The sequence below is a fragment of the Ranitomeya variabilis genome, chromosome 4 (assembly GCF_051348905.1).
Source record: "Ranitomeya variabilis isolate aRanVar5 chromosome 4, aRanVar5.hap1, whole genome shotgun sequence".
Taxonomy (NCBI): domain Eukaryota; kingdom Metazoa; phylum Chordata; class Amphibia; order Anura; family Dendrobatidae; genus Ranitomeya; species Ranitomeya variabilis.
Window position 1 is genome coordinate 95,048,784 of NC_135235.1, and position 27,450 is coordinate 95,076,233.

General features: G+C 48.3%; 1 protein-coding gene across 3 annotated transcripts in view; it reads left to right on the plus strand.

The window, feature by feature from the left end:
• The first annotated feature begins 283 nt into the window (after positions 1 to 283).
• The window catches only part of KIF20B (kinesin family member 20B), a 190,227-nt gene continuing 163,060 nt past the window's right edge, over positions 284 to 27,450 (plus strand). Inside the window, exons 1-2 of one of the 3 annotated variants that reach the window (XM_077258943.1) lie at positions 284 to 340; positions 22,908 to 23,083. In XM_077258943.1, coding sequence (XP_077115058.1) covers positions 22,922 to 23,083 — 162 coding nt within the window. In that variant the 5' untranslated portion in view covers positions 284 to 340; positions 22,908 to 22,921. Of the gene's footprint in view, positions 341 to 17,745; positions 17,943 to 22,907; positions 23,084 to 27,450 lie in introns of those variants that run through there. The other 2 variants (XM_077258940.1, XM_077258941.1) reach the window with 2 other exon arrangements.

The following is a 27,450-nucleotide window of genomic DNA, read 5'->3' on the forward strand; positions in this document are numbered from 1 at the left end:
CCAGACCTGCTCATCCCTGCTAGTGAAAATTTACTTCCTGGTTCCCTGGAGTTGCTGTGCTGCGTTGTAGATTTTTTTGCTGCTGGAGATTGTTGTATTCTGTTTTAGGGTGTACGCATTCCTCATTGTCCTATTCCCTTTTGGTTTGTATATTCCTACCCTTCCCTATATACTTTCGTCCTTTGGTAATTATTTTGTATGTTAGTTACTTTTTGTTATTCCTGTTTGTCTTATATGTTCATACACTAGCATTTTTGTCCCAGGCCTCTGTGGGGAGCAGAAGGGGACAGCGAACAGAAGACCAGTAAGGCACGAGGCCCAACCCTCCTTACCATCAGAGGTACCTTTAGGAGCAGGGATAGTTAGAGCCCCAGTCCGACTCCTAGGGACAGTGCAGGGTCCATTTCCCTAATCAGGTACAGTTACAGCGTGACATATGAGCTCTGTATAACCCCGATCCAGTCACTGATTAGCAGCATAGCGTACACAGAAAGCAGCCAATAAGTGGTGAGGGCAGGGTTATACAGAGCTCAGCATTCAGAGAACTGCTAGAACTGCAGCTGATATAAAGGCGATTTTATCAAAACTACAGCAAATAACCCAGTATGTGATATACCACCGAAATTAAGGTTTCCCCTATATCATACTTCTCTCAGGTGAAGTCCACCGGAATGGGAGTCACTCTCCTAGAGCGACTGTATTGAAGGTCAAAGAGGGAGTCCTGAGCACAGGACCCTATCCTAAGATTGACATCAGTTGTTCTTATGAGAACATGTACTAAATGTACTAAATCTTTCTAAAAATATTTGCTTAGTCTAATCTGCCTGTCATAAGGACGTGATAGAAAACAGATCAATGTACAGAGTGGAACTTTATCCATAATGTTGGAAAAAACAATGTACATGTGGTAATTTATCTGCAACATATTTTTTTTCAAGAGAATCTCTTGCTAAGTTTATTCTGCCCCTACCTGAGGGCAGCCGAAAGTAGTGACAGACACCCAGATTTCAGCACTGTCACTTAGGGTACCTTTACACCTGTTTACACTGTTCTAATATAGGCTGGTGAACGAGCAGCACAAGAAGAGAAGCTGCTGTGTCTATGTGACGTCACCAGAAGCATCAGCGGCAGGAGCGGTCAGTGACTGCTCGGAGCAGAAGAAATCGTTATGAAAAAGTAAGCAAAGTCATGGAATACCCCTTTAAGCAACGTGATACATAGCATGGCATGTGAGCCATTTTTTGATGCACATGCAAAGCTGATTAACCCCTTTCTGACATTAGACGTACTATCCTGTCGAGGTGGGGTGGGCCCGTATGACCACCGATGGGATAGTATGTCATATGCTCACGGGGGGAGCGCAGCCGATCGCGGCCGGGTGTCAGCTGACTATCGCAGTTGACATCTGGCACTATGTGCCAGGAGCTGTCACGGACCGCCCCCGGCACATTAACCCCCGGCACACTGCGATCAAACATGATCGCAGTGTTCCGGCAGTATAGGGAAGCATCGCGCAGGGAGGGGGCTCCCTGCGGGCTTCCCTGAGACCCCCGGAGCAACGCGATGTGATCGCGTTGCTCCGAGGGTCTCTTACCTCCTCCTCCCTGCAGCAGACCCAGATCCAAAATGGCCATGGCATCTGGGTCCTGCAGGGAGGTGGCTTCACAGCGCCTGCTCAGAGCAGGCGCCGGGAAGCCTGGATCTGTGCACGTCAGATCGCCGATCTGACACAGTGCACAGCAAAGTGTCAGATCAGCGATCTTACACTATAACATGATGCCCCCCCCCGGGGCAATGTTATAGTGTAAAAAAAAAAAATATTCACATGTGTAAAAAAAATAAAAAAAATTTCCCCCCCCCAAAAAAAAATATTGTTCCTATAAATACATTTCTTTATCTAAATAAAAAAAAAACAAACAATAAAAGTACACATATTTAGTATCGCCGTGTCCGTAACGACCCGACCTATAAAACTGTCCCACTAGTTAACCCCTTCAGTGAACACCGCAAAAAAAAAAAACGAGGCAAAAAACAACGCTTTATTATCATACCGCCAAACAAAAAGTGGAATAACACGCGATCAAAAAGACGGATATAAATAACCATGGTACCACTGAAAACGTCATCTTGTCCCGCAAAAAACGAGCTGCCATACAGCATCATCAAATAAAAAGTTATAGTCCTCAGAATAAAGCGATGCAAAAATAATTATTTTTTCTATAAAATAGTTTTTATCGTATAAAAGCGCCAAAACATAAAAAAATGATATAAATGAGGTATCGCTGTAATCGTACTGACCCGAGGAATAAAACTGCTTTATCCATTTTACCAAAGGCGAAACGGTATAAACGCCTCCCCCAAAAGAAATTCATGAATAGCTGGTTTTTGGTCATTCTGCCTCACAAAAATCGGAATAAAAAGCGATTAAAAAATGTCACGAAAATGTTACCAATAAACACGTCAACTCGTCCCGCAAAAAACAAGACCTCACATGACTCTGTGGACCAAAATATGGAAAAATTATAGATCTCAAAATGTGGTAACGCAAAAAATATTTTTTGCAATAAAAAGCGTCTTTCAGTGTGTGACGGCTGCCAATCATAAAAATCCGCTAAAAAACCCGCTATAAAAGTAAATCAAACCCCCCTTCATCTCCCCCTTAGTTAGCGAAAAATAAAAAAATTAAAAAATGTATTTATTTCTATTTTCCCATTAGGGCTAGGGTCAGGGCTAGGGCTAGGGTCAGGGCTAGGGTTAGGGCTAGGGTTAGGGCTAGGGTTAGGGCTAGGGTTGGGGCTAGGGTTAAGGCTACAGTTAGGGTTGGGGCTAAAGTTAGGGTTAGGGTTGGGGCTAAAGTTAGGGTTAGGATTACATTTACGGTTGGGAATAGGGTTGGGATTAGGGTTAGGGGTGTGTCAGGGTTAGGGATGTGGTTAGGGTTACCGTTGGGATTAGGGTTAGGGATGTGTTTGGATTAGGGTTTCAGTTATAATTGGGGGGTTTCCACTGTTTAGGCACATCAGGGGCCTCCAAACGCGACATGGCGTCCGATCTCAATTCCAGCCAATTCTGCGTTGAAAAAGTAAAACAATGCTCTTTCCCTTCCGAGCTCTCCCGTGCGCCCAATCAGGGGTTTACCCCAACATATGGGGTATCAGCGTACTCAGGACACATTGGACAACAACTTTTGGGGTCCAATTTCTCCTGTTACCCTTGGGAAAATACAAAACTGGGGGCTAAAAAATAATTTTTGTGGAAAAAAAGATTTTTTATTTTCACGGCTCTGCGTTATAAACTGTAGAGAAACACTTGGGGGCTCAAAGTTCTCACAACACATCTAGATAAGTTCCTTGGGGGGTCTAGTTTCCAATATGGGGTCACTTGTGGGGGTTTCTACTGTTTAGGTACATTAGGGGCTCTGCAAACGCAATGTTACGCCTGCAGACCAATCCATCTAAGTCTGCATTCCAAATGACGCTCCTTCTCTTCCGAGCTCTGCCATGCAGTCAAACGGTGGTTCCCCCCCACATATGGGGTATCAGCGTACTCAAGACAAATTGTACAACAACTTTTGGGGTCTAATTTCAACTGTTACCCTTGAAAAAATACAAAACTTGGGGCTAAAAAATAATTTTTGTGGAAATTTTTTTTTTTATTTTCATGGGTCTGCGTTATAAACTGTAGTGAAACACTTGGGGGTTCATAGCTCTCACAACACATCTAGATGAGTTCCTTAGGGGGTCTACTTTCCAAAATAGTGTCACTTGTGGGGGTTTTCAATGTTTAGGCACATCAGTGGCTCTCCAAACGCAACACGGCATCCCATCTCAATTCCTGTCAATTTTGCATTGAAAAGTCAAACGGCGCTCCTTCCCTTCCGAGCTCTCCCATGCGCCCAAACAGTGGTTTACCTCCACATATGGGGTATCAACGTACTCAGGACAAATTGGACAACAACTTTTGGGGTCCAATTTCTTCTCTTACCCTTGGGAAAATAAAAAATTGGGGGCAAAAAGATCATTTTTGTGAAAAAATATGATTTTTTATTTTTACGGCTCTGCATTATAAACTTCTGTGAATCACTTAATTGGTCAAAGTGCTCACCACACATCTAGATAAGTTCCTTAGGGGGTCTACTTTCCAAAATGGTGTCACTTGTGGGGGGGGTTTCAATGTTTAGGCACATCAGGGGCTCTCCAAACGCAACATGGCGTCCCATCTCAATTCCAGTCAATTTTGCATTGAAAAGTCAAATGGCGCTCCTTCGCTTCCGAGCTCTGCCATGCGCCCAAAACAGTGGTTTACCCCCACATATGGGGTATCGGCGTACTCAGGACAAATTGCACAACAACTTTTGGGGTCCATTTTCTCCTGTTACCCTTGGTAAAATAAAACAAATTGGAGCTGAATTAAATTTTTTGTGAAAAAAAGTTAAATGTTTATTTTTATTTAAACATTCCAAAAATTCCTATGAAACACCTGAAGGGTTAATAAACTTCTTGAATGTGGTTTTGAGTACCTTGAGGGGTGCAGTTTTTAGAATGGTGTCACACTTGGTTATATTCTATCATATAGACCCCTCAAAATGACTTCAAATGAGATGTGGTCCCTAAAAAAAAATGGTGGTGTAAAAATGAGAAATTGCTGGTCAACTTTTAACCCCTTTAACTCTCTAAGATAAAAAAAATTTGGTTCCAAAATTGTGCTGATGTAAAGTAGACATGTGGGAAATGTTACTTATTAAGTATTTTGTGTGACATATCTCTGTGGTTTAATTGCATAAAAATTCAAAGTTGAAAAATTGCGAAATTTTCAAAATTTTCGCCAAATTTCTGTTTTTTTCACAAATAAATGCAGGTAATATCAAAGAAATTTTACCACTATCATGAAGTACAATATGTCACGAGAAAACATTGTCAGAATCACCAGGATCCGTTGAAGCGTTCCAGAGTTATAACCTCATAAAGGGACAGTGGTCAGAATTGTAAAAATTGGCCCGGTCATTAACGTGCAAACCACCCTTGGGGGTAAAGGGGTTAAAGGGATTATCTCACCAGGTTGTTGTCATCTAATCTGAGAGCAGCATAATGTAGGATCAGAGACCCTTATTCCAGCGATGCGTCACTTATTGAGCTGCTTGCTTTAGGTTTGATAAATTCATAGGTTTATCAGCAAATTATCACTATAGGACTAGTAATCCTGCTGACCTGTAGTCCTCCATGTTCATGAGCTCTGAATAACTCTGTTCCACCACTGATTGGCAGCTTCCTACCTATGCAGAGTGTACACAGAAAGCTGCCAATCAGTGGTGTGGGTGGGGGTTATACAGAGCTCCGCATTCAGAGAACTATCATAAAATATAGGATGCAAGAAGTATCGTTTCTCCTTGCGGAGAGTGACATGTTAAGCATGTCGAGAAGAGGAGACTTAAAGCCACAATGCTCCTCTGGGAAATATGCAAATTGTCTCTTCAGAGAGAAAGAGGACTAGAACTCTAGTGCCACCTATTGGAAGTAGCAATCCTAACAGTCAATGTTGACTCTTTAACGAGCCTTGTCACATGACTTAGGATAATAGCCTAACCAGAATCTCAATTTGCAGACACTGTGTTTCGGGGTACTGCCCCTCGTCAGTGCAAAGTGGAGATCTGGCTTGGCTGAGTGAGAGGCGTCTGACCGGGATGCAAGAAGTATCGATTCTCCTAGCGGAGAGTGACATGTTAACAGGGCCAGACTGGGGCTAAAATTCAGCCCTGGCATTTGAAGTTACACAGGCCCACTTGTCACATGGTGACTGTATAATATCTTTGTACACTTGTAGGTTACAAGAAGTGAGGGGAGTGTAACACGACTAAATAACATATAATCACAGCTGTATCCAGCATTACAGCTCGGTCCTATTTATTGCTTTTAGTTGCAGTACCAAGAAAAGCCGCTACTTTACCTACATAGCTGGAACCTCATAGATAATGAAGGGATTGAGACGACCAAAGGCTATGGAACCTCATTCTAATGCTCCATAAACTTTGCCTACAGCCACTTTTGGTTCCGCTGCGCAGCACAAGACCCGGTGACTCTGAAGAGCAGTGACATCAGTAACGTCACCGCTCTTCAGATATTCCGGGTCTTGCGCTGAGCTCGGCTTCTGTGAAGAGTGGTACTGTTACTACCGTCACCGCTCTTCAGAGTCGCTGGGTCTCGCCAGGTCTGGGCTAGTAGTGGGGGTGTCTGATAGACACCTCTCTATTACTTACACCAGGGATTGATAGCAGCTGACATTACGCAGCTGACATCAACCCTAAAAATCATTACACATACCAGAATTACATGCTCTGGCGGCTGGGAAAAGCAGTAGAGTTAGAGCTATTCCCAGGTGCCGGGTGCTAACTACAACTGTCATCGTCCTTGCCTGGTCTCCCTGCGAAGCATTTCTGCTGTATTTACATGCACTGATCTCAGGCCACTAAACGAGTGTGATCGACAATAATGAAGTCGTTCGCTTGTTTCCCGGCCTCTTTACACCAACTGAGAAAGAATGAAGGGAACAGAACAATCACAATTAAATCAATCTGTCCCCATACAGTATCTTGTTATCAGCAGCACGACTACAGTTTACATCGGGGATGTGCTGCTGAGAACAAGGATTTCTGTTCCCACATAAACAATCCAATCACTCGATGAATAGGCAGCATTTTGCTTGTTTAGTATAATACACCCCATAGTCCTCCATATATTATAATGTCACCTCAGTCCTCCATATAGTATAATACACTCCTCAGTCCTCCATATAGTATAATACACTCCTCAGTCCTCCATATAGTATATTATACTCCTCAGTCCTCCATATAGTATAATACACTGCTCAGTCCTCCATATAGTATAATACACTCCACATAGTCCTCTGTTATGAGCTGGTGGTTTAGGGGCAACATGGGACGTGCTCTGGAGGAGGTGGTACCTGTACAGACCGCAGTTCCTGAGCTTAACACAACACTAGAAGTAGCCGTGGGATGTTCCTGTCACTCCCTAGACACCTCTTCACAGCCGGAGGATTAACTACTCCTAAAGATAGAAACAGGAAAGCTATCTTGCCTCAGAGAAAATCCCCAAAGGATAGGACAGCCCCCCACAAATATTGACTGTGAGTGGAGAGAGAAATGACATACGCAGAATGAAACCAGGATGTAGCAAAGGAGGCCAGTCTAGCTAGATAGATAGAACAGGACAGAATACTGTGCGGTCAGTATTAAAAACTAGAAAAATCCACCACAGAGTTTACAAAAATCTCCACACCTGACTAAAGGTGTGGAGGGTAAATCTGCTTCCCAGAGCTTCCAGCTTAACTGAATAAATCCATACTGACAAGCTGGACTAGAAAAAAACATAGAAAGTGCAGAAAGATTAAGTCCACAACAAGTGGACTGCAAAAGAACAAAGCCAGGACTTATCTTTGCTGAACTGGTCAGAATAGAATTGAAAACTGGCACAGGCTGAAGGATAGAACCAGGCTAAATAGCCGAGCCAGAAAGACAATCAGTGGAAGCAGCTGCTGACGACTAAATCCAAGGAGCAGCAGTACCACTTAAAACCACCGGAGGGAGCTCAAGAGCAGAACTCACAAAAGTGCCACTTACAACCACCGGAGGGAGCCTAAGAGCGGAATTCACAACAGTAACCCCCCCTTGAAGGGTTGTCACCGAACCCTCACCAGAGCCCCCAGGCCGATCAGGACTAGCCAAGTGAAAAGCACAAACCAAATCGGTGGCATGGACATCGGAGGCAACAACCCAAGAATTATCCTCCTGGCCATAACCCTTCCACTTGACAAGATACTGAAGCCTCCGCCTCGAAAAACGAGAATCCAAAATTTTCTCCACCACATATTCCAACTCCCCATCAACCAACACCGGGGCAGGAGGATCAACAGAGGGAACAACGGGCACCACATATCTCCGCAACAAAGATCTATGGAAAACATTATGGATGGCAAAAGAGGCTGGAAGGGCCAAACGAAAAGATACCGGATTGATAATCTCAGAAATCTTATAAGGACCAATAAACCGAGGCTTGAACTTAGGGGAAGAAACCTTCATAGGAACATGACGAGAAGATAACCAGACTAAATCCCCCACCCGAAGCCGGGGACCAACACACCGAAGGCGGTTAGCAAAACGTTGAGCCTTTTCCTGAGACAACGTCAAATTGTCTACCACATGAGTCCAAATCTGCTGCAACCTGTCCATTACAGAATCCACACCAGGACAATCAGAAGGCTCAACCTGCCCCGAAGAAAAACGAGGATGAAAACCAAAATTACAAAAGAAAGGCGAAACCAAAGTAGCCGAACTAGCCCGATTATTAAGGGCAAACTCGGCCAACGGCAAGAAAGCCACCCAATCATCCTGGTCAGCAGACACAAAGCATCTCAAATAGGTTTCCAAGGTCTGATTAGTTCGCTCAGTTTGGCCATTTGTCTGAGGATGAAACGCCGAAGAAAAAGACAAATCAATGCCCATCCTAGCACAAAAGGCCCGCCAAAACCTAGAAACAAACTGGGAACCTCTGTCAGACACAATATTTTCCGGAATGCCATGCAAACGAACCACATGCTGAAAAAACAATGGAACCAAATCAGAGGAGGAAGGCAATTTAGGCAAAGGTACCAAATGGACCATTTTAGAGAACCGGTCACAAACCACCCAGATAACAGACATCTTCTGGGAAACAGGAAGATCCGAAATAAAATCCATGGAAATATGCGTCCAGGGCCTCTCAGGGACCGGCAAAGGCAAAAGCAACCCACTAGCGCGGGAACAGCAAGGCTTGGCCCGGGCACAAGTCCCACAGGACTGCACAAAAGAACGCACATCCCGCGACAAGGAAGGCCACCAAAAGGACCTAGCAACCAAATCTCTGGTACCAAAAATCCCAGGATGACCAGCCAACACCGAACAATGAACCTCAGAAATTACCTTACTTGTCCATCTATCAGGAACAAACAGCTTCCCCACAGGACAGCGGTCAGGTTTATCAGCCTGAAATTCCTGAAGCACCCGCCGTAAATCAGGGGAGATGGCAGAAAGAATCACCCCCTCCTTAAGAATGCCAACCGGCTCAAGGACTCCAGGAGAATCCGGCAAAAAACTCCTAGAGAGGGCATCAGCCTTAACATTCTTAGATCCCGGAAGATACGAAACCACAAAATCAAAACGGGAGAAAAACAGGGACCATCGAGCCTGTCTAGGGTTCAGCCGCTTGGCCGACTCGAGGTAAATCAGATTCTTATGATCGGTCAAGACCACAACGCGGTGCTTGGCTCCCTCAAGCCAATGTCGCCACTCCTCAAATGCCCACTTCATGGCCAACAACTCCCGATTGCCGACATCATAATTGCGCTCCGCAGGCGAAAACTTTCTGGAAAAAAAGGCACACAGTTTCATCAAAGAACCATCAGAACTCCTCTGAGACAAAATGGCCCCTGCCCCAATCTCAGAAGCGTCAACCTCAACCTGAAAAGGAAGAGAAACATCCGGCTGATGCAACACAGGGGCAGAAGTAAATCGGCGTTTAAGCTCCTGAAAGGCAGAAACAGCCACAGAGGACCAATTCGTCACATCAGCGCCTTTCTTCGTCAAATCAGTCAGGGGCTTAACCACACTGGAAAAGTTGGCAATGAAACGGTGATAAAAATTAGCAATGCCCAAAAATTTCTGAAGACTCTTCACAGATGTGGGTTGAATCCAGTCATGAATGGCTTGGACCTTAACAGGATCCATTTCTATAGACGAGGGAGAAAAAATAAAACCCAAAAAAGAAACCTTCTGAACTCCAAATAGGCACTTAGACCCCTTCACAAATAAAGCATTATCACGAAGGATCTGGAATACCATCCTGACCTGCTTCACATGAGACTCCCAATCATTGGAAAAAATCAAAATATCATCCAAATACACAATCATGAATTTATCAAGATAATTGCGGAAAATATCATGCATGAAGGACTGAAATACAGAAGGAGCATTAGAGAGCCCGAAAGGCATCACCAGGTATTCAAATTGGCCTTCGAGCGTATTAAATGCAGTTTTCCATTCGTCACCCTGTTTAATACGAACAAGATTATATGCCCCTCGAAGGTCAATCTTAGTAAACCACCTAGCCCCCTTGATCCGAGCAAACAAATCAGAAAGCAAAGGTAAAGGGTATTGGAATTTGACCGTGATCTTATTAAGAAGGCGATAATCAATACAGGGTCTCAAGGAGCCATCCTTCTTGGCAACAAAAAAGAATCCCGCTCCCAATGGTGAGGAAGACGGCCGAATATGCCCCTTCTCCAAAGACTCCTTAACATAACTCCGCATGGCGGCATGCTCTGGCACAGACAGATTGAAAAGTCGGCCTTTAGGGAACTTACAGCCAGGAATCAAGTTAATAGCACAATCACAGTCCCTATGTGGTGGAAGGAAACTGGACTTGGGCTCATCAAATACATCCTGGAAATCCGACAAAAACTCAGGAACTTCAGAAGAGGGGGAAGAGGAAATTGACATAAAAAGGAACGTCACTATGTACCCCTTGACAACCCCAACTAGTCACAGACATAGATTTCCAATCCAGCAAAGGATTATGTCCCTGTAACCATGGAAAACCCAGTATAACAACATCATGCAAATTATGCAACACCAGAAAACGGCAATCTTCCTGATGTGCTGGAGCCATGCACATGGTCAGCTGAGTCCAATACTGAGGTTTATCCGTGGCCAACGGTGTAGCTTCAATGCCCCTCAAAGGAATAGGGCTCTGCAAAGGCTGCAAGGAAAAACCACAGCGCCTGGCGAATTCCAAGTCCATCAAGTTCAGGGCAGCGCCTGAATCCACAAATGCCATGACAGAAAAGGACGATAATGAGCAAATCAAGGTCACAGATAAGAGAAATTTAGGCTGTACAGTACTGTTGGTAACAGACCTAGCGACCCTCTTAGTACGTTTAGGGCAATCAGAAATAACATGAGCAGAATCACCACAGTAAAAACACAGCCTATTCTGGCATCTGAATCCCTGCCGTTCTGCTCTAGTCAAAATCCTATCACATTGCATAGGCTCAGGACTCTGCTCAGAGGATACTGCCATATGGTGCACAACTTTGCGCTCGCGCAGGTGTCGATCAATCTGAATGGCTAGAGACATAGATTCGCTCAAACCAGCAGGCGTGGGGAACCCCACCATAACATCTTTAAGGGCTTCAGAAAGACCCTTTCTGAAGATTGATGCCAAGGCATCCTCATTCCATTTAGTGAGCACAGACCATTTTCTAAATTTCTGGCAGTATACTTCTGTCGCTTCCTGACCCTGACACAGGGCCAACAAGGTTTTTTCTGCATGATGCACAGAATTAGGTTCGTCATACAATAATCCGAGCGCTTGAAAAAATGCGTCTACATTAAGCAATGCCGGATCCCCTGATTCTAGGGAGAATGCCCAGTCCTGAGGGTCACCACGCAGCAGAGAGATGACAATTTTAACCTGCTGAATGGAATCACCAGAGGAACGGGGTTTCAAGGCAAAAAACAATTTGCAGTTATTTTTAAAGTACAAAAACTTGGATCTGTCCCCAAAAAACAAATCAGGGGTTGGAATTCTAGGCTCTAAAGCCGGAGTCTGGACAACATAATCTTGGATACTCTGTACTCTTGCAGCATGTTGATGCACACGAGAAAACAAACCCTGAACATCCATGCCAGCGCCAAAATCCTGAACCACCCAGAGATTAAGAGGAAAAAAAGACAAAACAGACTGCAGAAAAAAAAATGGCTCAGAACTTCCTTTTCCTTCTTTTGAGATGCATTTAATTCATTTTTGGCCAGTTGTACTGTTATGAGCTGGTGGTTTAGGAGCAACATGGGATGTGCTCTGGAGGAGGTGGCGTTATGATCTGGTGGTTTAGGAGCAACATGGGACGTGCTCTGGAGGAGGTGGTACCTGTACAGACCGCAGTTCCTGAGCTTAACACAACACTAGAAGTAGCCGTGGGATGTTCCTGTCACTCCCTAGACACCTCATCACAGCCGGAGAACTAACTACCCCTAAAGATAGAAACAGGAAAGCTATCTTGCCTCAGAGAAAATCCCCAAAGGATAGGACAGCCCCCCCACAAATATTGACTGTGAGTGGAGAGGGAAATGACATACGCAGAATGAAACCAGGATGTAGCAAAGGAGGCCAGTCTAGCTAGATAGATAGAACAGGACAGAATACTGTGCGGTCAGTATTAAAAACTAGAAAAATCCACCACAGAGTTTACAAAAATCTCCACACCTGACTAAAGGTGTGGAGGGTAAATCTGCTTCCCAGAGCTTCCAGCTTAACTGAATAAATCCATACTGACAAGCTGGACTAGAAAAAACATAGAAAGTGCAGAAAGATTAAGTCCACAACAAGTGGACTGCAAAAGAACAAAGCCAGGACTTATCTTTGCTGAACTGGTCAGAATAGAATTGAAAACTGGCACAGGCTGAAGGATAGAACCAGGCTAAATAGCCGAGCCAGAAAGACAATCAGTGGAAGCAGCTGCTGACGACTAAATCCAAGGAGCAGCAGTACCACTTAAAACCACCGGAGGGAGCCCAAGAGCAGAACTCACAAAAGTGCCACTTACAACCACCGGAGGGAGCCCAAGAGCGGAATTCACAACAGTCCTCCATATAGTATAATACACTCCTCATAGACCTCCATATATTAAAATACACTGCAATTCCTCCATATAGTATAATACACTCCTCAGTCCTCCAAACAGTAGAATACATTCCTCAGTCCTCTAAATAGTATAACACATTCCTCATAGTGCTCCATATAGTATAACGCCCCACCATTGTCATCCATGTAGTACAATTCACTTCCCATAGTATAATGCACCCCATAGTTCTTCATATAGAATAATGTATTCCCCATAGTCCTCGATGCAGTATAATGCAGCCCACATATAGTATAATGATGCCACCCCAGAGTATAATGCAGCCACCCCACAGAATATATTGTAGCCCTCTGAGTATAATGTAACCCCCCAGAGAATATAATGCAGCCCCCTCATATAGTATAATGCAGCCCCTGCATATATAATATATGGTAGCCCCCTCATAGAGCATAATACAGCCCCCCATAGAATATAATGTAGCCCCTCCATAGAATATAATACAGCACCCCATAGAATGTAATGCAGCCAGCCCCCATAGAATGTAATGCAGACAGCCCCCCATAGAATGTAATGCAGCCAGCCACCCATAGAATGTAATGCAGCACAGCCCCCATAGAATGTAATACAGCCAGCCCCCATAGAATGTAATGCAGCACAGCCCCCATAGAATGTAATGCAGCCAGCCCCCATAGAATGTAATGTAGCACAGCCCCCATAGAATGTAATGCAGCACAGCCCCCATAGAATGTAATGCAGCACAGCCCCCATAGAATGTAATGCAGCACAGCCCCCATAGAATGTAATGCAGCACAGCCCCCATAGAATGTAATGCAGCACAGCCCCCATAGAATGTAATGCAGCACAGCCCCCATAGAATGTAATGCAGCCCCCCCCCAATAGCCCCACAATCCAGATATCACTCAGTGATATATTTAAAAAAAAACCAAAAAAACACTCACCTCTCCTCGTGCCCAGCGCTGCTCCTGGCTCCGGTGTCAGCAGCTGCAGCTGCAGTCTGCCCGGTCACACAGCAGGTGCGCGATGATATGACGTCATTGCGCACCCGCAGTGTCAGCGCCAGGCAGAGCGGGGAATGATGGGAGAGGGAGCATCAGCAGACGCTCTCTCCTCCATCATTGCATTCAACTGTATATAGTTGAATGCGGCGGCGCTGGCAGGGGGGAGTGAGCAGGGAAGGGGGGGGGGGTGTCAGCGCTGGCGAGTGGCCCACGACTGCCACTGGCCCTTCTGGCATTTACCAGAACTGCCCGATGGCCAGTCCGGCCCTGCATGTTAAGCATGTCGAGATGAGGAGACTTAAAGCCGCAATGCTCCTCTGGGAGCATTATCCTAAGTCATGTGACAAGGCTCGTTAAAGGGTCAACATTGACTGTTAGGATTGCTAATTCCAATTCCAATAGGTGGCACTAGAGTTCCAGTCCTCTTCCTCTCTGAAGAGATAATTTGCATATTGCCCAGAGGAGCATTGCGGCTTTAAGTCTCCTCATCTCGATAAGCTTAACATGGGAAGGTCCATGGTTATTGCTCCCTTCCCAGCCTAAAAATCCCAGCCCTCAGCCACCGCAGAATTGGTGTATCACATTAGATGATCCAATTCTGGTGCTTCACCTTTGCTTTTCTGATGCCTTGGTGCATTGGAAATCATGGTAATGGTGCTTGGGGTTGATGCCAATTGTGAATTGTCCAAAAACACAACTGGCAACAAGCCCTGGTGTTAGTAATGGAGAGGTGTCTATCAGACGGAATGATCTCTCTAGAAGGCCCCTGCTGTTTATGAAACGTTCCAAACCATAACCTGAACCACAGCACCACCTAGTGGAAGGCACTCGATATGCGAATCCCTGCTCAAAAACGTAGAGACTTTTTATATTTGTACTACTTTTGCACAAAAAAAGAACCTTTATGACAAAAAGGGGTTTATTTTTTATTTCAATACTACTGTATTGCAGTACTTTTTTCCAATCAGTCATAGGAATCATGCACATGTCACACAATTTATACAGAGCAATAAGAGTACACTCACCGGCCACTTTATTAGGTACACCATGCTAGTAACGGGTTGGACCCCCTTTTGCCTTCAGAACTGCCTCAATTCTTCGTGGCATAGATTCAACAAGGTGCTGGAAGCATTCCTCAGAGATTTTGGTCCATATTGACATGATGGCATCACACAGTTGCCGCAGATTTGTCGGCTGCACATCCCAAAGATGCTCCATACAAGGCAGGATGGATCCATGCTTTCATGTTGTTTACGCCAAATTCTGACCCTACCATCCGAATGTCGCAGCAGAAATCGAGACTCATCAGACCAAGCAACGTTTTTCCAATCTTCTACTGTCCAATTTCGATGAGCTTGTACAAATTGTAGCCTCAGTTTCCTGTTCTTAGCTGAAAGGAGTGGTACCCGGTGTGGTCTTCTGCTGCTGTAGCCCATTTGCCTCAAAGTTCGACGCACTGTGCGTTCAGAGATGCTCTTAGGCCTACCTTGGTTGTAACGGGTGGCGATTTGAGTCACTGTTGCCTTTCTATCAGCTCGAACCAGTCTGCCCATTCTCCTCTGACCTCTGGCATCAACAAGGCATTTCCGCCCACAGAACTGCCGCTCACTGGATTTTTTTTCTTTTTCGGACCATTCTCTGTAAACCCTAGAGATGGTTGTGCGTGAAAATCCCAGTAGATCAGCAGTTTCTGAAATACTCAGACCAGCCCTTCTGGCACCAACAACCATGCCACGTTCAAAGGCACTCAAATCACCTTTCTTCCCCATACTGATGCTCGGTTTGAACTGCAGGAGATTGTCTTGACCATGTCTACATGCCTAAATGCACTGAGTTGCCGCCATGTGATTGGCTGATTAGAAATTAAGTGTTAACAAGAAGTTGGACAGGTGTACCTAATAAAGTGGCCAGTGAGTGTATATGCTCACAGAGTTACCTATTCTTCAAGACTTTTAATGCAAGGTCTCTATGACTGGGTGTGCTGGAGTTAGAGGCATTAAGATGTGCGCGCCTCTTAATGAATAAGGTAAGGTGCAAAATGGTATGTGCTTTCGGGCTCCTTACCAGTAATCTTATTCCAAAGACCGGAGTAAGATTTCTGACGTGAGGAATGTCACTGCCTGTCATGAGTTTGATGAGCGAGGGCAACCATGCCCCTGTCTAGCTTTGTCACTTTTGTTAGAGCTGGAATAAAATAGCGACAAAATGGCAAAAATCTGTATTCTGGCGTAAAAACTTTGTTGAATGGGAGCCATAGGTTTTTGAGGAGTGTTTTGGCGCTCCTGAACCAAAAATGGCTCAAAAATTGCTCAAAAAAATGTTTGAAAGACACTTCCTATTCCTTTCTATGCTATGCTTTAGGTTCTGAAAAACGTTTGTTTGGCACAAAAGAAAAGTGCGCGTCACTACTATGAAGCGGCTACTGATAAAAAAAAACGCTTCAAACTAGGACTATTCATTGTCCAGTCAAAAGGTGGCAAAAACGCTTAAGGCCATGTTCACACGGTCAGTATTTTACCTCAGTATTTGTAAGCCAAGACCAGCAGTGGGACAATCAGGGGGAAAGTATACTAGAAACACGTCACCACTTCTGTATTTATCACCCACTCCATGTATTGCTATGCGGCCGCATGCTCCGCTCCTGAGTGCCGGGTATTAACATGCGAGACTCGTATTTCTCACATGTGTGATCCTGGCCTTATACTGCTGTTTCCTTCGCTCCATCTGTAGAAGTTGGAGCCTGGACAGTGATTCCTGTCTCAGCCATCAAAAGGCTAAGATGGAGGATGTGCCATAAATGTCTCCCATAGGATTAACCCTTTAAATTTGGTATTGTCAAGGTTAGAAGTTAACCTTTACCTGGTCTCTGGGGGTCTGACAGCTGGGACCCCAATGATGCTGAAAATCGGGGCTCTGATAATGTGCACTACTCCTCCCTTCATTCTTATGGGATAGAGCTGCGATCGGCTGATTATCGGCATTCCCACAAGGATGAAGAGAGCAGAGGTGCACGGGATCGACCACCACTCTGTTCCCACAGCCCCCGATTCTCTGGATTAGTGGGATCCCAGAGGTCAGACCCCCGGCGATAGGGACGTTATCACCTATTCCATGGACAGCAGATAACTTTCAAACTTGGCAATATCCCTTTAAAGGGAACCTGTCACCACCCCCAGGCGTTTGTAACTAAAAGAGCCACTTGTGCAGCACTAATGCTGTATTCTGACAAGGTGGCTCTTTTAGTTCTTGTTCCTGGCACTGCTGAAAGAATCGTTTATTAAATTTGATCCCGCTCCGCAGTCTCTTCTGATTTATTCACACTGTGGGGCGGGATCTCGGGCCGTGCGTCCACGCAGGTGCAATAAGAAAGACATCAAGTGATGTCAGTGGACGGGCAGCGCTAACTGCGCATGCCCAAGGCCTAAGATCACAGCGCAGGCGCTGGGAAAATTCAATAACGCTGAGGAGGCGGCGCCCTGTAAACATGAGGAAGTAACTGACGGCTGTGGTGCCTCTGTGTTAGGGGGGAAAGACCTGCCCCTCCCCAGACGAACTCAAGGCATGAGGGACAAATTTGATAAACGATTCTTTCAGCAGTGCCAGGAAGAAGAACTAAAAGAGCCACCTTGTCAGAATGCAGCATTAGTGCTGCACAAGGTGGCTCTTTTAGTTACACACACCTGGGGGGATGACAGGTTCCCTTTAATTGTATTTTATTGATATTATGGAGAAACAAAACAACCAAACTGGAAACTACTGGATAGTGTGAACAATGCTTTAGCTTAAACCAGGAGGGATCTGCTATTTCATATGGTCCTTATTGCATCTTTTGCACAAGAACTTTGCTGCAGTGATTGCAGCCATACTGGGTAATAATGCCTCAGTTCATCAATAATTGTCCTAAAGAAATGAAGAAAATAATTAAAAAAATACAACAGTCCTCAACAAAATGGCGCCTGCTCAAAGACATAAGTCTCTAGTACAGACTCGCTCTAGTGGATGACCAGTCCTCAGGTTCCGTCATGACGACAGCCTGGCCACGCCTACTCCCATCATACAGTTCAGTCAGCCGTTGCGGATTGGAGGAATTTAAAACAAGACGGCGGCTCCCGACTTGGTACTTGTGAGTGCGGCCGGTGCTCCGGGGATGTGTAGTGCGCGGTGAGCCCGAAATCTGCGTCTCCTCCTCCGTAATGTGAGTGTCGTTCTGCCGCTCCTTGTCAGTGCGGACTTACGGTAGGCGGGCGGGCTGGGAGCTCCTGTCTGCAGGTATCGCCGTGGCACAGGGTACGGGGCGTCATGTCACAGGGCTGCGGGCGGGCTGGGTGCTCCTACCTGCAGGTATGGCCGTGGCACGGGGCTGCGGGCTGGCTGGGTGCTCCTGTCCTGCAGGTATCGCCGTGGCACAGGGCTGCGGGCGGGCTGGGTGCTCCTGTCCTGCAGGTATGGCCGTGGCACAGGGCTATGGGCGGGCTGGGTGCTCCTGTCCTGTAGGTATGGCCGTAGCACAGGGCTGCGTGGGGGCTGGGTGCTCCTACCTGCAGGTATCGCCGTGGCACAGGGCTGTGGGAGGGCTGGGTGCTCCTGTCCTGCAGGTAAGGCCATAGCACAGGGCTGCAGGCGGGCTGGGTGCTCCTGTCCTGCAGGTATGGCCGTGGCACGGGCCTGTGGGCGGGCTGGGTGCTCCTACCTGCAGCAGGTATGGCCGTGGCACAGGGCTGTGGGCGGGCTGGGTGCTCCTGTCCTGCAGGTATGGCCGTGGCACAGGGCTGTGGGCGGGCTGGGTGCTCCTGTCCTGCAGGTATGGCCGTGGCACAGGGCTGCGGGCGGGCTTGGTGCTCCTATCTGCAGGTATCGCCGTGGCCCAGGGTGCAGGCGGGCTGGGTGCTCCTGTCCTGCAGGTATGGCCGTGGCACAGGGCTGCGGGCGGACTGGGTGCTCCTACCTGCAGCAGGTATGGCCGTGGCACAGGGCTGTGGGTGGGCTGGGTGCTCCTGTCCTGCAGGTATCGCCGTGGCACAGGGCTGTGGGCGGGCTGGGTGCTCCTATCTGCAGGTATCGCCATGGCCCAGGGTGTGGGCGGGCTGGGTGCTCCTGTCCTGCAGGTATGGCCGTGGCACAGGGCTATGGGCGGGCTGGGTGCTCCTGTCCTGTAGGTATGGCCGTGGCACAGGGCTGCGGGGGGGCTGGGTTCTCCTGTCCTGCAGGTATGGCCGTGGCACAGGGCTATGGGCGGGCTGGGTGCTCCTGTCCTGTAGGTATGGCCGTGGCACAGGGCTATGGGCGGGCTGGGTGCTCCTGTCCTGCAGGTATCGCCGTGGCACAGGGCTATGGGCGGGCTGGGTGCTCCTGTCCTGTAGGTATGGCCGTGGCACAGGGCTATGGGCGGGCTGGGTGCTCCTGTCCTGCAGGTATCGCCGTGGCACAGGGTACGGGGCGTCATGTCACAAGGTTCCGGGCGGTATGGGTGCTCCTACCTGCAGGTATCGCCGTGGCACGGGGCTGCGGGCTGGCTGGGTGCTCCTGTCCTGCAGGTATCGCCGTGGCACAGGGCTGCGGGCGGGCTGGGTGCTCCTGTCCTGCAGGTATGGCCGTGGCACAGGGCTGTGGGCGGGCTGGGTGCTCCTGTCCTGCAGGTATGGCCGTGGCACAGGGCTATGGGCGGGCTGGGTGCTCCTGTCCTGTAGGTATGGCCGTAGCACAGGGCTGCGTGGGGGCTGGGTGCTCCTACCTGCAGGTATCGCCGTGGCACAGGGCTGCAGGCGGGCTGGGTGCTCCTGTCCTGCAGGTATGGCCGTGGCACGGGCCTGTGGGCGGGCTGGGTGCTCCTACCTGCAGCAGGTATGGCCGTGGCACAGGGCTGTGGGCGGGCTGGGTGCTCCTGTCCTGCAGGTATGGCCGTGGCACAGGGCTGCGGGCGGGCTTGGTGCTCCTATCTGCAGGTATCGCCGTGGCCCAGGGTGCAGGCGGGCTGGGTGCTCCTGTCCTGCAGGTATGGCCGTGGCACAGGGCTGCGGGCGGACTGGGTGCTCCTACCTGCAGCAGGTATGGCCGTGGCACAGGGCTGTGGGTGGGCTGGGTGCTCCTGTCCTGCAGGTATCGCCGTGGCACAGGGCTGTGGGCGGGCTGGGTGCTCCTATCTGCAGGTATCGCCATGGCCCAGGGTGTGGGCGGGCTGGGTGCTCCTGTCCTGCAGGTATGGCCGTGGCACAGGGCTATGGGCGGGCTGGGTGCTCCTGTCCTGTAGGTATGGCCGTGGCACAGGGCTGCGGGGGGGCTGGGTTCTCCTGTCCTGCAGGTATGGCCGTGGCACAGGGCTATGGGCGGGCTGGGTGCTCCTGTCCTGTAGGTATGGCCGTGGCACAGGGCTATGGGCGGGCTGGGTGCTCCTGTCCTGCAGGTATCGCCGTGGCACAGGGCTATGGGCGGGCTGGGTGCTCCTGTCCTGTAGGTATGGCCGTGGCACAGGGCTATGGGCGGGCTGGGTGCTCCTGTCCTGCAGGTATCGCCGTGGCACAGGGTACGGGGCGTCATGTCACAAGGTTCCGGGCGGTATGGGTGCTCCTACCTGCAGGTATCGCCGTGGCACAGGGCTATGGGCAGGCTGGGTGCTCCTGTCTTGCAGGTATCTCCGTGGCACAGGGCTGTGGGCGGCCTGGGTGCTCCTGTCCTGCAGGTATCGCCGTGGCCCAGGGTGTGGGCGGGCTGGGTGCTCCTGTCCTGCAGGTATGGCCGTGGCACAGGGCTGCGGGCGGGCTTGGTGCTCCTATCTGCAGGTATGGCCGTGGCCCAGGGTGCGGGCGGGCTGGGTGCTCCTGTCCTGCAGGTATGGCCGTGGCACAGGGCTGCGGGCGGGCTTGGTGCTCCTATCTGCAGGTATCGCCGTGGCCCAGGGTGCAGGCGGGCTGGGTGCTCCTGTCCTGCAGGTATGGCCGTGGCACAGGGCTGCGGGCGGGCTTGGTGCTCCTATCTGCAGGTATCGCCGTGGCACAGGGTGCGGGCTGGCTGGGTGCTCCTGTCCTGCAGGTATCGCCGTGGCACAGGGCTGCGGGCGGGCTGGGTGCTCCTGTCCTGCAGGTATCGCCGTGGCCCAGGGTGCGGGCGGGCTGGGTGCTCCTGTCCTGCAGGTATGGCCGTGGCACAGGGCTGCGGGCGGGCTTGGTGCTCCTATCTGCAGGTATGGCCGTGGCCCAGGGTGTGGGCGGGCTGGGTGCTCCTGTCCTGCAGGTATGGCCGTGGCCCAGGGCTGCGGGCGGGCTGGGTGCTCCTATCTGCAGGTATCGCCGTGGCCCAGGGTGCGGGCGGGCTGGGTGCTCCTGTCCTGCAGGTATCGCCTTGGCACAAGGTGCGGGCGGTAATGTCTCAGAAGGCTCCTGTACCCAACCAATCTATGGGCTCTGCAGCCCTATAGTTCATAGCAGTGGCCCCCTGACCTCTGTTCAGCTGCCCAGGTGCCACCATCCGTACTTCCGCCCCTGCGTAATTCATATCTGGGGGTCTCCAGTGTTGGTCACCAGTGTCTTTTCCTGTATAATAAGATGATTAGTGGATTTAATTACAAATTAATAAAACGGGGAAATAAAATCTTGTAGATTTTATAAGTATAAAGGGGTCCTCGGCCTTGTAGAATTGCTGACTTATCAGTGGGGGTCCGACTATGACCGCCTCCCCCTCCTGCCCGCTGTTAGAGGCAGCGGATGGGTCAGTGCTGTGGTTTATACGGCTACTAAACAAGTACGGCCCAGGGAAGTGGACCACGAGCCAACCCTCAAACAGCTGATCCGGTGCCGATAGTCGGACCCCTGCTTGTCTAATCAAAGCTTATATACCAGGGGTACACCATTAATTCTAAACCGCTGGATGACCCCTGTATAGAGGACCTGACAGGACTGTGTGGTACTATGGAACGCTGCTGCATTTCCGAGACTTTGAGAAGCCGCCTGGGGCTGTGGACTTGGATGACTAAAACCAAGGCCGGTCCCAGACGTCTCTCCCTCCAAACAAAAGAACACTATCGTTAGAGGTCGATGTGGCAGTGACTTGCAGGGCCGGTCCAGCTGCCAGGTCTGTGGCCTTTGGCTGGGAGCCCTGTGACCCATCTCTTACCTGCCGACATCCCATATCATTGCAGCCTGAGGCACATGTGGCATCATGTCCGTCTGACTAATCAAAACAGGTACGGATTTCAGGAGGTAGATGGCGGTTTTTAGGGTTTCCATCCAACGTCCACAGGTTAATCTCTGGGACTTGAGATTAAGTTTCCAGCAATATCTCTATTTGTCCAGTCTGTTCCTCCTTTACTGAGAGATCTTCATTTGAATAAGTATGCAAATGAGGCTGAAGAGCTATGGTGGATCTGAGGCCTATGTCACTCCAGCTCTATTCCTCCTCCAACACTGCCTCCTGCTTGAGTAACAACCTTTGTGCTGTGTGACATCGTGCAACAGAGCTGTCAGTCGTGTAGGTAGAGGCATTGAGAGAGGAATAGAGCTGGATAGGTAGTAGGTATAATAATATTGGCAAATGCCTCCATTGAAAAATGTAGTATAGTTCTTCTGATTAGCTATGTCGCTTATCCAATGTTCATGGCATTGCGGTAGCTTAGGTGTCCGTCATTATGACCACTAACAATAACTGTCGCTATGAGTGGTTGTAGCTGTGGATACCTAAGCTACTGCATTGCCCTGCACATGAGATAAGCGACATAGCGAATCAGAAGAACTATACTACATTTCTAATTGGAGGTTTTTGCTATTATTTTTTATGTATGTTTTACACCTATATATATATTGGATAGTAACGTGCTGATGGGAGTATCCTTTTAAGGGCTGATTGGTTCAAAATATTCAAAGAAATGATACTCCATCCCCTTTATGTCACTTTATCAAATAATATGTTTGAGTCCCTGCACGTCTCACGACTGCTCGACAACTGTTTGTTAGACAATCCCCTGTATGTGTTGCGGCTGTCAAACAGTTGTGAGACTTGCAAGTCCGGGACTTGGAACATATTATACGAGCACGCTGATGACACTTTGTTAGCACCCGAGCATGCTCAGATAACACTTTATCCATGCACGTTGGCTCATCACCAGTGCTCACTCAATCCCTCCTTGTTTGTCCTGGTCCTGTCTTACCATTCTGGAAATGGGTTGAAACGGTGACTTTTTGCGATATTTATCAACCTTTTTTTTCCCTATAGTCTTTTCAGTAAAAATGAAACCATCTGAAGACAGTCACCCTCCTCCTAGACCCTCCTATCTTGGAGAGAACATAACCTATCCAGAAAGAGACGAACCACAAACGGTAGATGACATCAGAACCAATCTATCAGAACGCTTTTTATTAGTGGACGACTCCATATCTTGTCCTCCCCAGGTAAGGATGATGGTTACTGCGCAGGCATCCAATACAAGCAGAGTTCCAGACTTTGTTGAGCTCCTTTTACCACTTTGATCATGCTTGAGGATTGTCTTGTGATATGAATGGGGGTCTCCCAACATGGACCCGCACCAACATCATTGAACATTGTCTGGAACAGAAAAATTTGTTTAAAAGTTTAGTTACCTGTTTAAATGTAAACTGACCCGCAGGGCTGTGGAGTCAGTAAGCCAAACCTCCGGCTCCGACTCCACAGCCCTGCTGACCGGTCCCCCCTGCCCTCCAACCCACCATCATTTCTGTATTTTGGTTAAGTACCCTTCCTAACCAGCGATTTATACTGTTTATCAAGCCATGTGCATGCACAAGACTTTTACAGAGCTGGGGATGACACCATCACTTGCAAGTCATGTTATCGTACCACAGGGGTATGATGGCTGACAAGTCTGGAGAATACAACGCCCCATCGACTAGTTAAAGGGAATCTGTCACCCCCAAAATCGAAGGTGAGCTAAGCCCACCGGCATCAGGGGCTTATCTACAGCATTCTGTAATGCTGTAGATAAGCCCCCGATGTATCCTAAGGCTGTGTGCACACGTAGCAGATTTTTCACGTTTTTTCGCTATAAAAACGCTATAAAACCGCGAAAAAACCGCTCACATTAAGCATCCTATTTAATAGAATGCATTCTGCATTTTTTTGTGCACATGCTGCATTTTTTTCCTGAGCGGAATCGCATTCCGGAAAAAAATGCAGCATGTTCATTAAATTTGCGGGATCGTGGGGATTCCGCACACCTAGGAATGCATTGATCTGCTTACTTCCCGCAGGGGGCTATACCCACCATGCGGGAAGTAAGCAGATCATGTGCGGTTGTTACCCATGGTGGAGAAGAGGAGACTCTCCTCCACGGACTGGGCACCATATAATTGTTGAAAAAAAAAAAATAATTAAAATAAAAAATCATGATATACTTGCCTTCGATGGCCCCTGGAGTCTTCCCGCCTCTCAGCGGTGAACGTGGCCGCTTCCGTTCCTATAGATGGTGTGTGTGAAGGACCTGCGATGACGTCGTGGTCACATGACCTTCGATGACGTCACGTGATCGCGACGTCATCGAAGGTCCTGCACACACCATCTATAGGAACGGAAGCCGCTGAGGAGATCGGCTGTTTGCCGAAGGTGAGTATAACCATTTTTTAAATTATTTTTAGCATTCTATCTTTTACTATTGATGCGGTATAGGCTGCATCAATAGTAAAAAGTTGGTCATACTTGTCAAACACTATGTTTGCAAGTGTGACCAACCTGTCAATCAGTTTTCCAAGCGATGCTACAGATCGCTTGGAAAACGCTAGCATTCTGCAAGCTAATTATGCTTGCAAAACGCTAGTTTTCTGCGGGAATATGCATGCCAATTCCGCATGCGATATACCGAAATTTCCGCGGCAATTCTGCAACGTGTGCACTTAGCCTAAAAAATGAGAAAAACAGGTTAGATTATATTCACCCAGGGGCGGTCCCACTGCGATCCGATCCGATGGGCGTCGTGGTCCGGGACCTCCCATCTTCATCAGATGACGTCCTCTTCTGGTCTTCACGCTGCGGCTCCGGCGCAGGCGTATTTTGTCTGCCCTGTTGAGGGCAGAGTAAAGTACTGCAGTGCGCAGGTGCCGGGAAAGGTCAGAGAGGCCCAGCGCCTGCTCACTGCAGTACTTTTGCTCTGACATCAACAGGGCAGACAAAATACGCCTGCGCCGGAGCAGCGGCGTGAAGACCAGAAGAGGCGTCATCTGATGAAGATAGGCGCCCGATCGGACCGCCCCCAGGTGAGTATATTATAACCTCTTTCTCATCTTTCAGGTTACATCGGGGGCTTATCTACAGCATTACAGAACGCTTTAGATAAGCGCCTGATGCCGGTGGGCTTAGCTCATCTTGGATTTTGGGGGTGACAAGTTCCCTTTAAAGTCCTAATTATCATAGGAAAAGCAAGCTTTCTAAAAACTTTTTTAAAGATGTATACATGTGCTCATCACTATATAGGGCTGGTTAGGGAGGGTATTCAGCAACAAATACCCAAATGCTGGAGGGCATGGAGGACCTGTCGTGTTCCCTTTTAAGATGGTTATTAGGGACGAGCGAATAGCTTTGGATAACTCCTTATCCGAATAGCTATAGCGCTCACCGAATAGCTGCAATCGGTACCTTGGATACCTGGAGCGCTCCCGATAATCAGCTGTCCGGCGTCGCGGCTTTGAGAGGAGTTATCTGACGCTATTCGCTCATCCCTGGTGGTTATCAAGTACTGCTGTTGACACCTCGTCAACAAAGCAGTCCTTTCTGTTCTCTGACATGGTGTCACCTTAGGCATCGTATTGATTGACAGCCGGCTCCCCACAGTTAGGCAGCAGGGAGCCGGATGTCAATCAGCATAATATCAGCAGAGACGCCCCGTCCACAGAGCAGAGTGATGGAAAAGACTCTGTCGACATGGAAGCATTGTAATCGCTGGTAGGAGCAGTCTGTGACCCCTCAGCCAGTGGAGATTATATATTCCTGTGTAAGACTATGGGGCAAGTCATCAGACTGTTTACATCAGGAAACACTGAAAAGTTGCAGCATTTTTGCATAATGCGAAGTTGAGCAAAAAAATGTTGTAACTTGATGTTTTGACGCCAGTCTTGGCTTTTTCCAAAGTGGACTAGCTGGTTTTTAATGAAATGACACCACTCTTGGCTAAGATGGTGCTGTCATGAGAGTTCAAACAGAGGAAGTAGGTCACTGAAACGGTGAGCTTTTTATTGAAATGTTAGAGGAAGACACAGTGCACAGTCCGGTTTCTGTGCACTAAAATCTAATTAGCAGACACTTTTAGGCCATGTGCACACGTTCAGTATTTTTCGCGTTTTTTCCGCGTTTTTTCGCTATAAAAACGTGATAAAAACGCAAAAAAAACCCGCTAACATATGCCTCCCATTATTTTCAGTGTATTCCGCATTTTTTGTGCAAATGTAGCCTTTTTTTTGCGCGAAAAAAACGCATCGCGGAAAAAAAAGCAACATGTTCATTAAAATGCGGAATTGCAGGGGATTCCGCACACCTGGGAGTCCATTGATCTGCTTACTTCCCGCACGGGGCTGTGCACACCATGCGGGAAGTAAGCAGATTGTGTGCGGTTGGTACCCAGGGTGGAGGAGAGGAGACTCTCCTCCACGGACTGGGCACCATATAATTGGTAAAAAAAAAGAATTAAAATAAAAAATAGTCCTATACTCACCTTCGATGTCTTCCCGCCTCTCCGCTGCATGCTGCCGCTTCGGTTTCTATAGCTGGTGTGCGGTGAAGGACCTGCGATGACGTCACTGTCTTGTGATTGGTCGAGACTAGGGTTGAGCGACTTTCATTTTTTTAAGATCGAGTAGGGTTTTGGGAAACCCGATTTTGTCCAGAGTCGAGTCGAGTGCAGTCGGCCGATTATCGCTAAAAGTCGGGGATCGACCGAAACACGAAACCCAATGCAAGTCAATGGGGAAGCATAGTCGGCAGTGAGTGGAGGCCAGGAAAACACCTACAGTGCCCATTTTAATGCCAAAAACATCCATTCTTGTTTCTGAAGCTTGCCAATCTTAATTAACTGTATAATAATAGTTGGGCATAGGGAATTGGGGGAAAGTTGTGGGGGGAGTAGGGCTGGCTCAAGTTTTTCGTGGGCCCAGGAAATGCGGACTACGTCACGGCGGTGTTGCAGGGAAAGGTAAGTATTTAAAAGTTGCAAGTGCTGTGATCCTGAGCAAGCAGGGGGGGCCCACTCGTTCGCATTGCCACTGGCACAGGGCCCCTCAAAGTACGGCGGTGTGTTTGCATGGCGGGGGCGCCTCCCACCAGCAGCGACACTTTTGCGTACTCTGAGGGGCCCTGTGCCAGTGACGTCGCCAACGAGTATGCCCCCCCACCTGATGAAGGAACCTGCACTTTCATCTGCACCTTCCTCTTTGTCCCTGTGTAAGGTGGTATAACATGCGGGAAGGGGAACCTTACTTTCAGCAGGGACAGATTCTGGCTGTGTAGAGTACAAGGGGAATGTAGTGGTCTAGGTCAATGTACCAGCAGACTCATTTAGCAGTGGCTGGGCAATGGGCAGGATGAGGAGGAAACAGATATAGGGCCAAAGAATAAAGTAGGCTACATGCAGTTCAAAATTGGTAACAGGACTAAACAGGCGGCATTGCTTTGTTCAGTGGAGTAGCAAACCCAAGAGCAGCAGACACTGTTTCAAGGGCCTAACCACACTAGTAGGCCAAATGCAGTTTAATATCTGATAGTATAGGGCGAAAGCCAGAATGTGGAAGCTCAGCTTTGT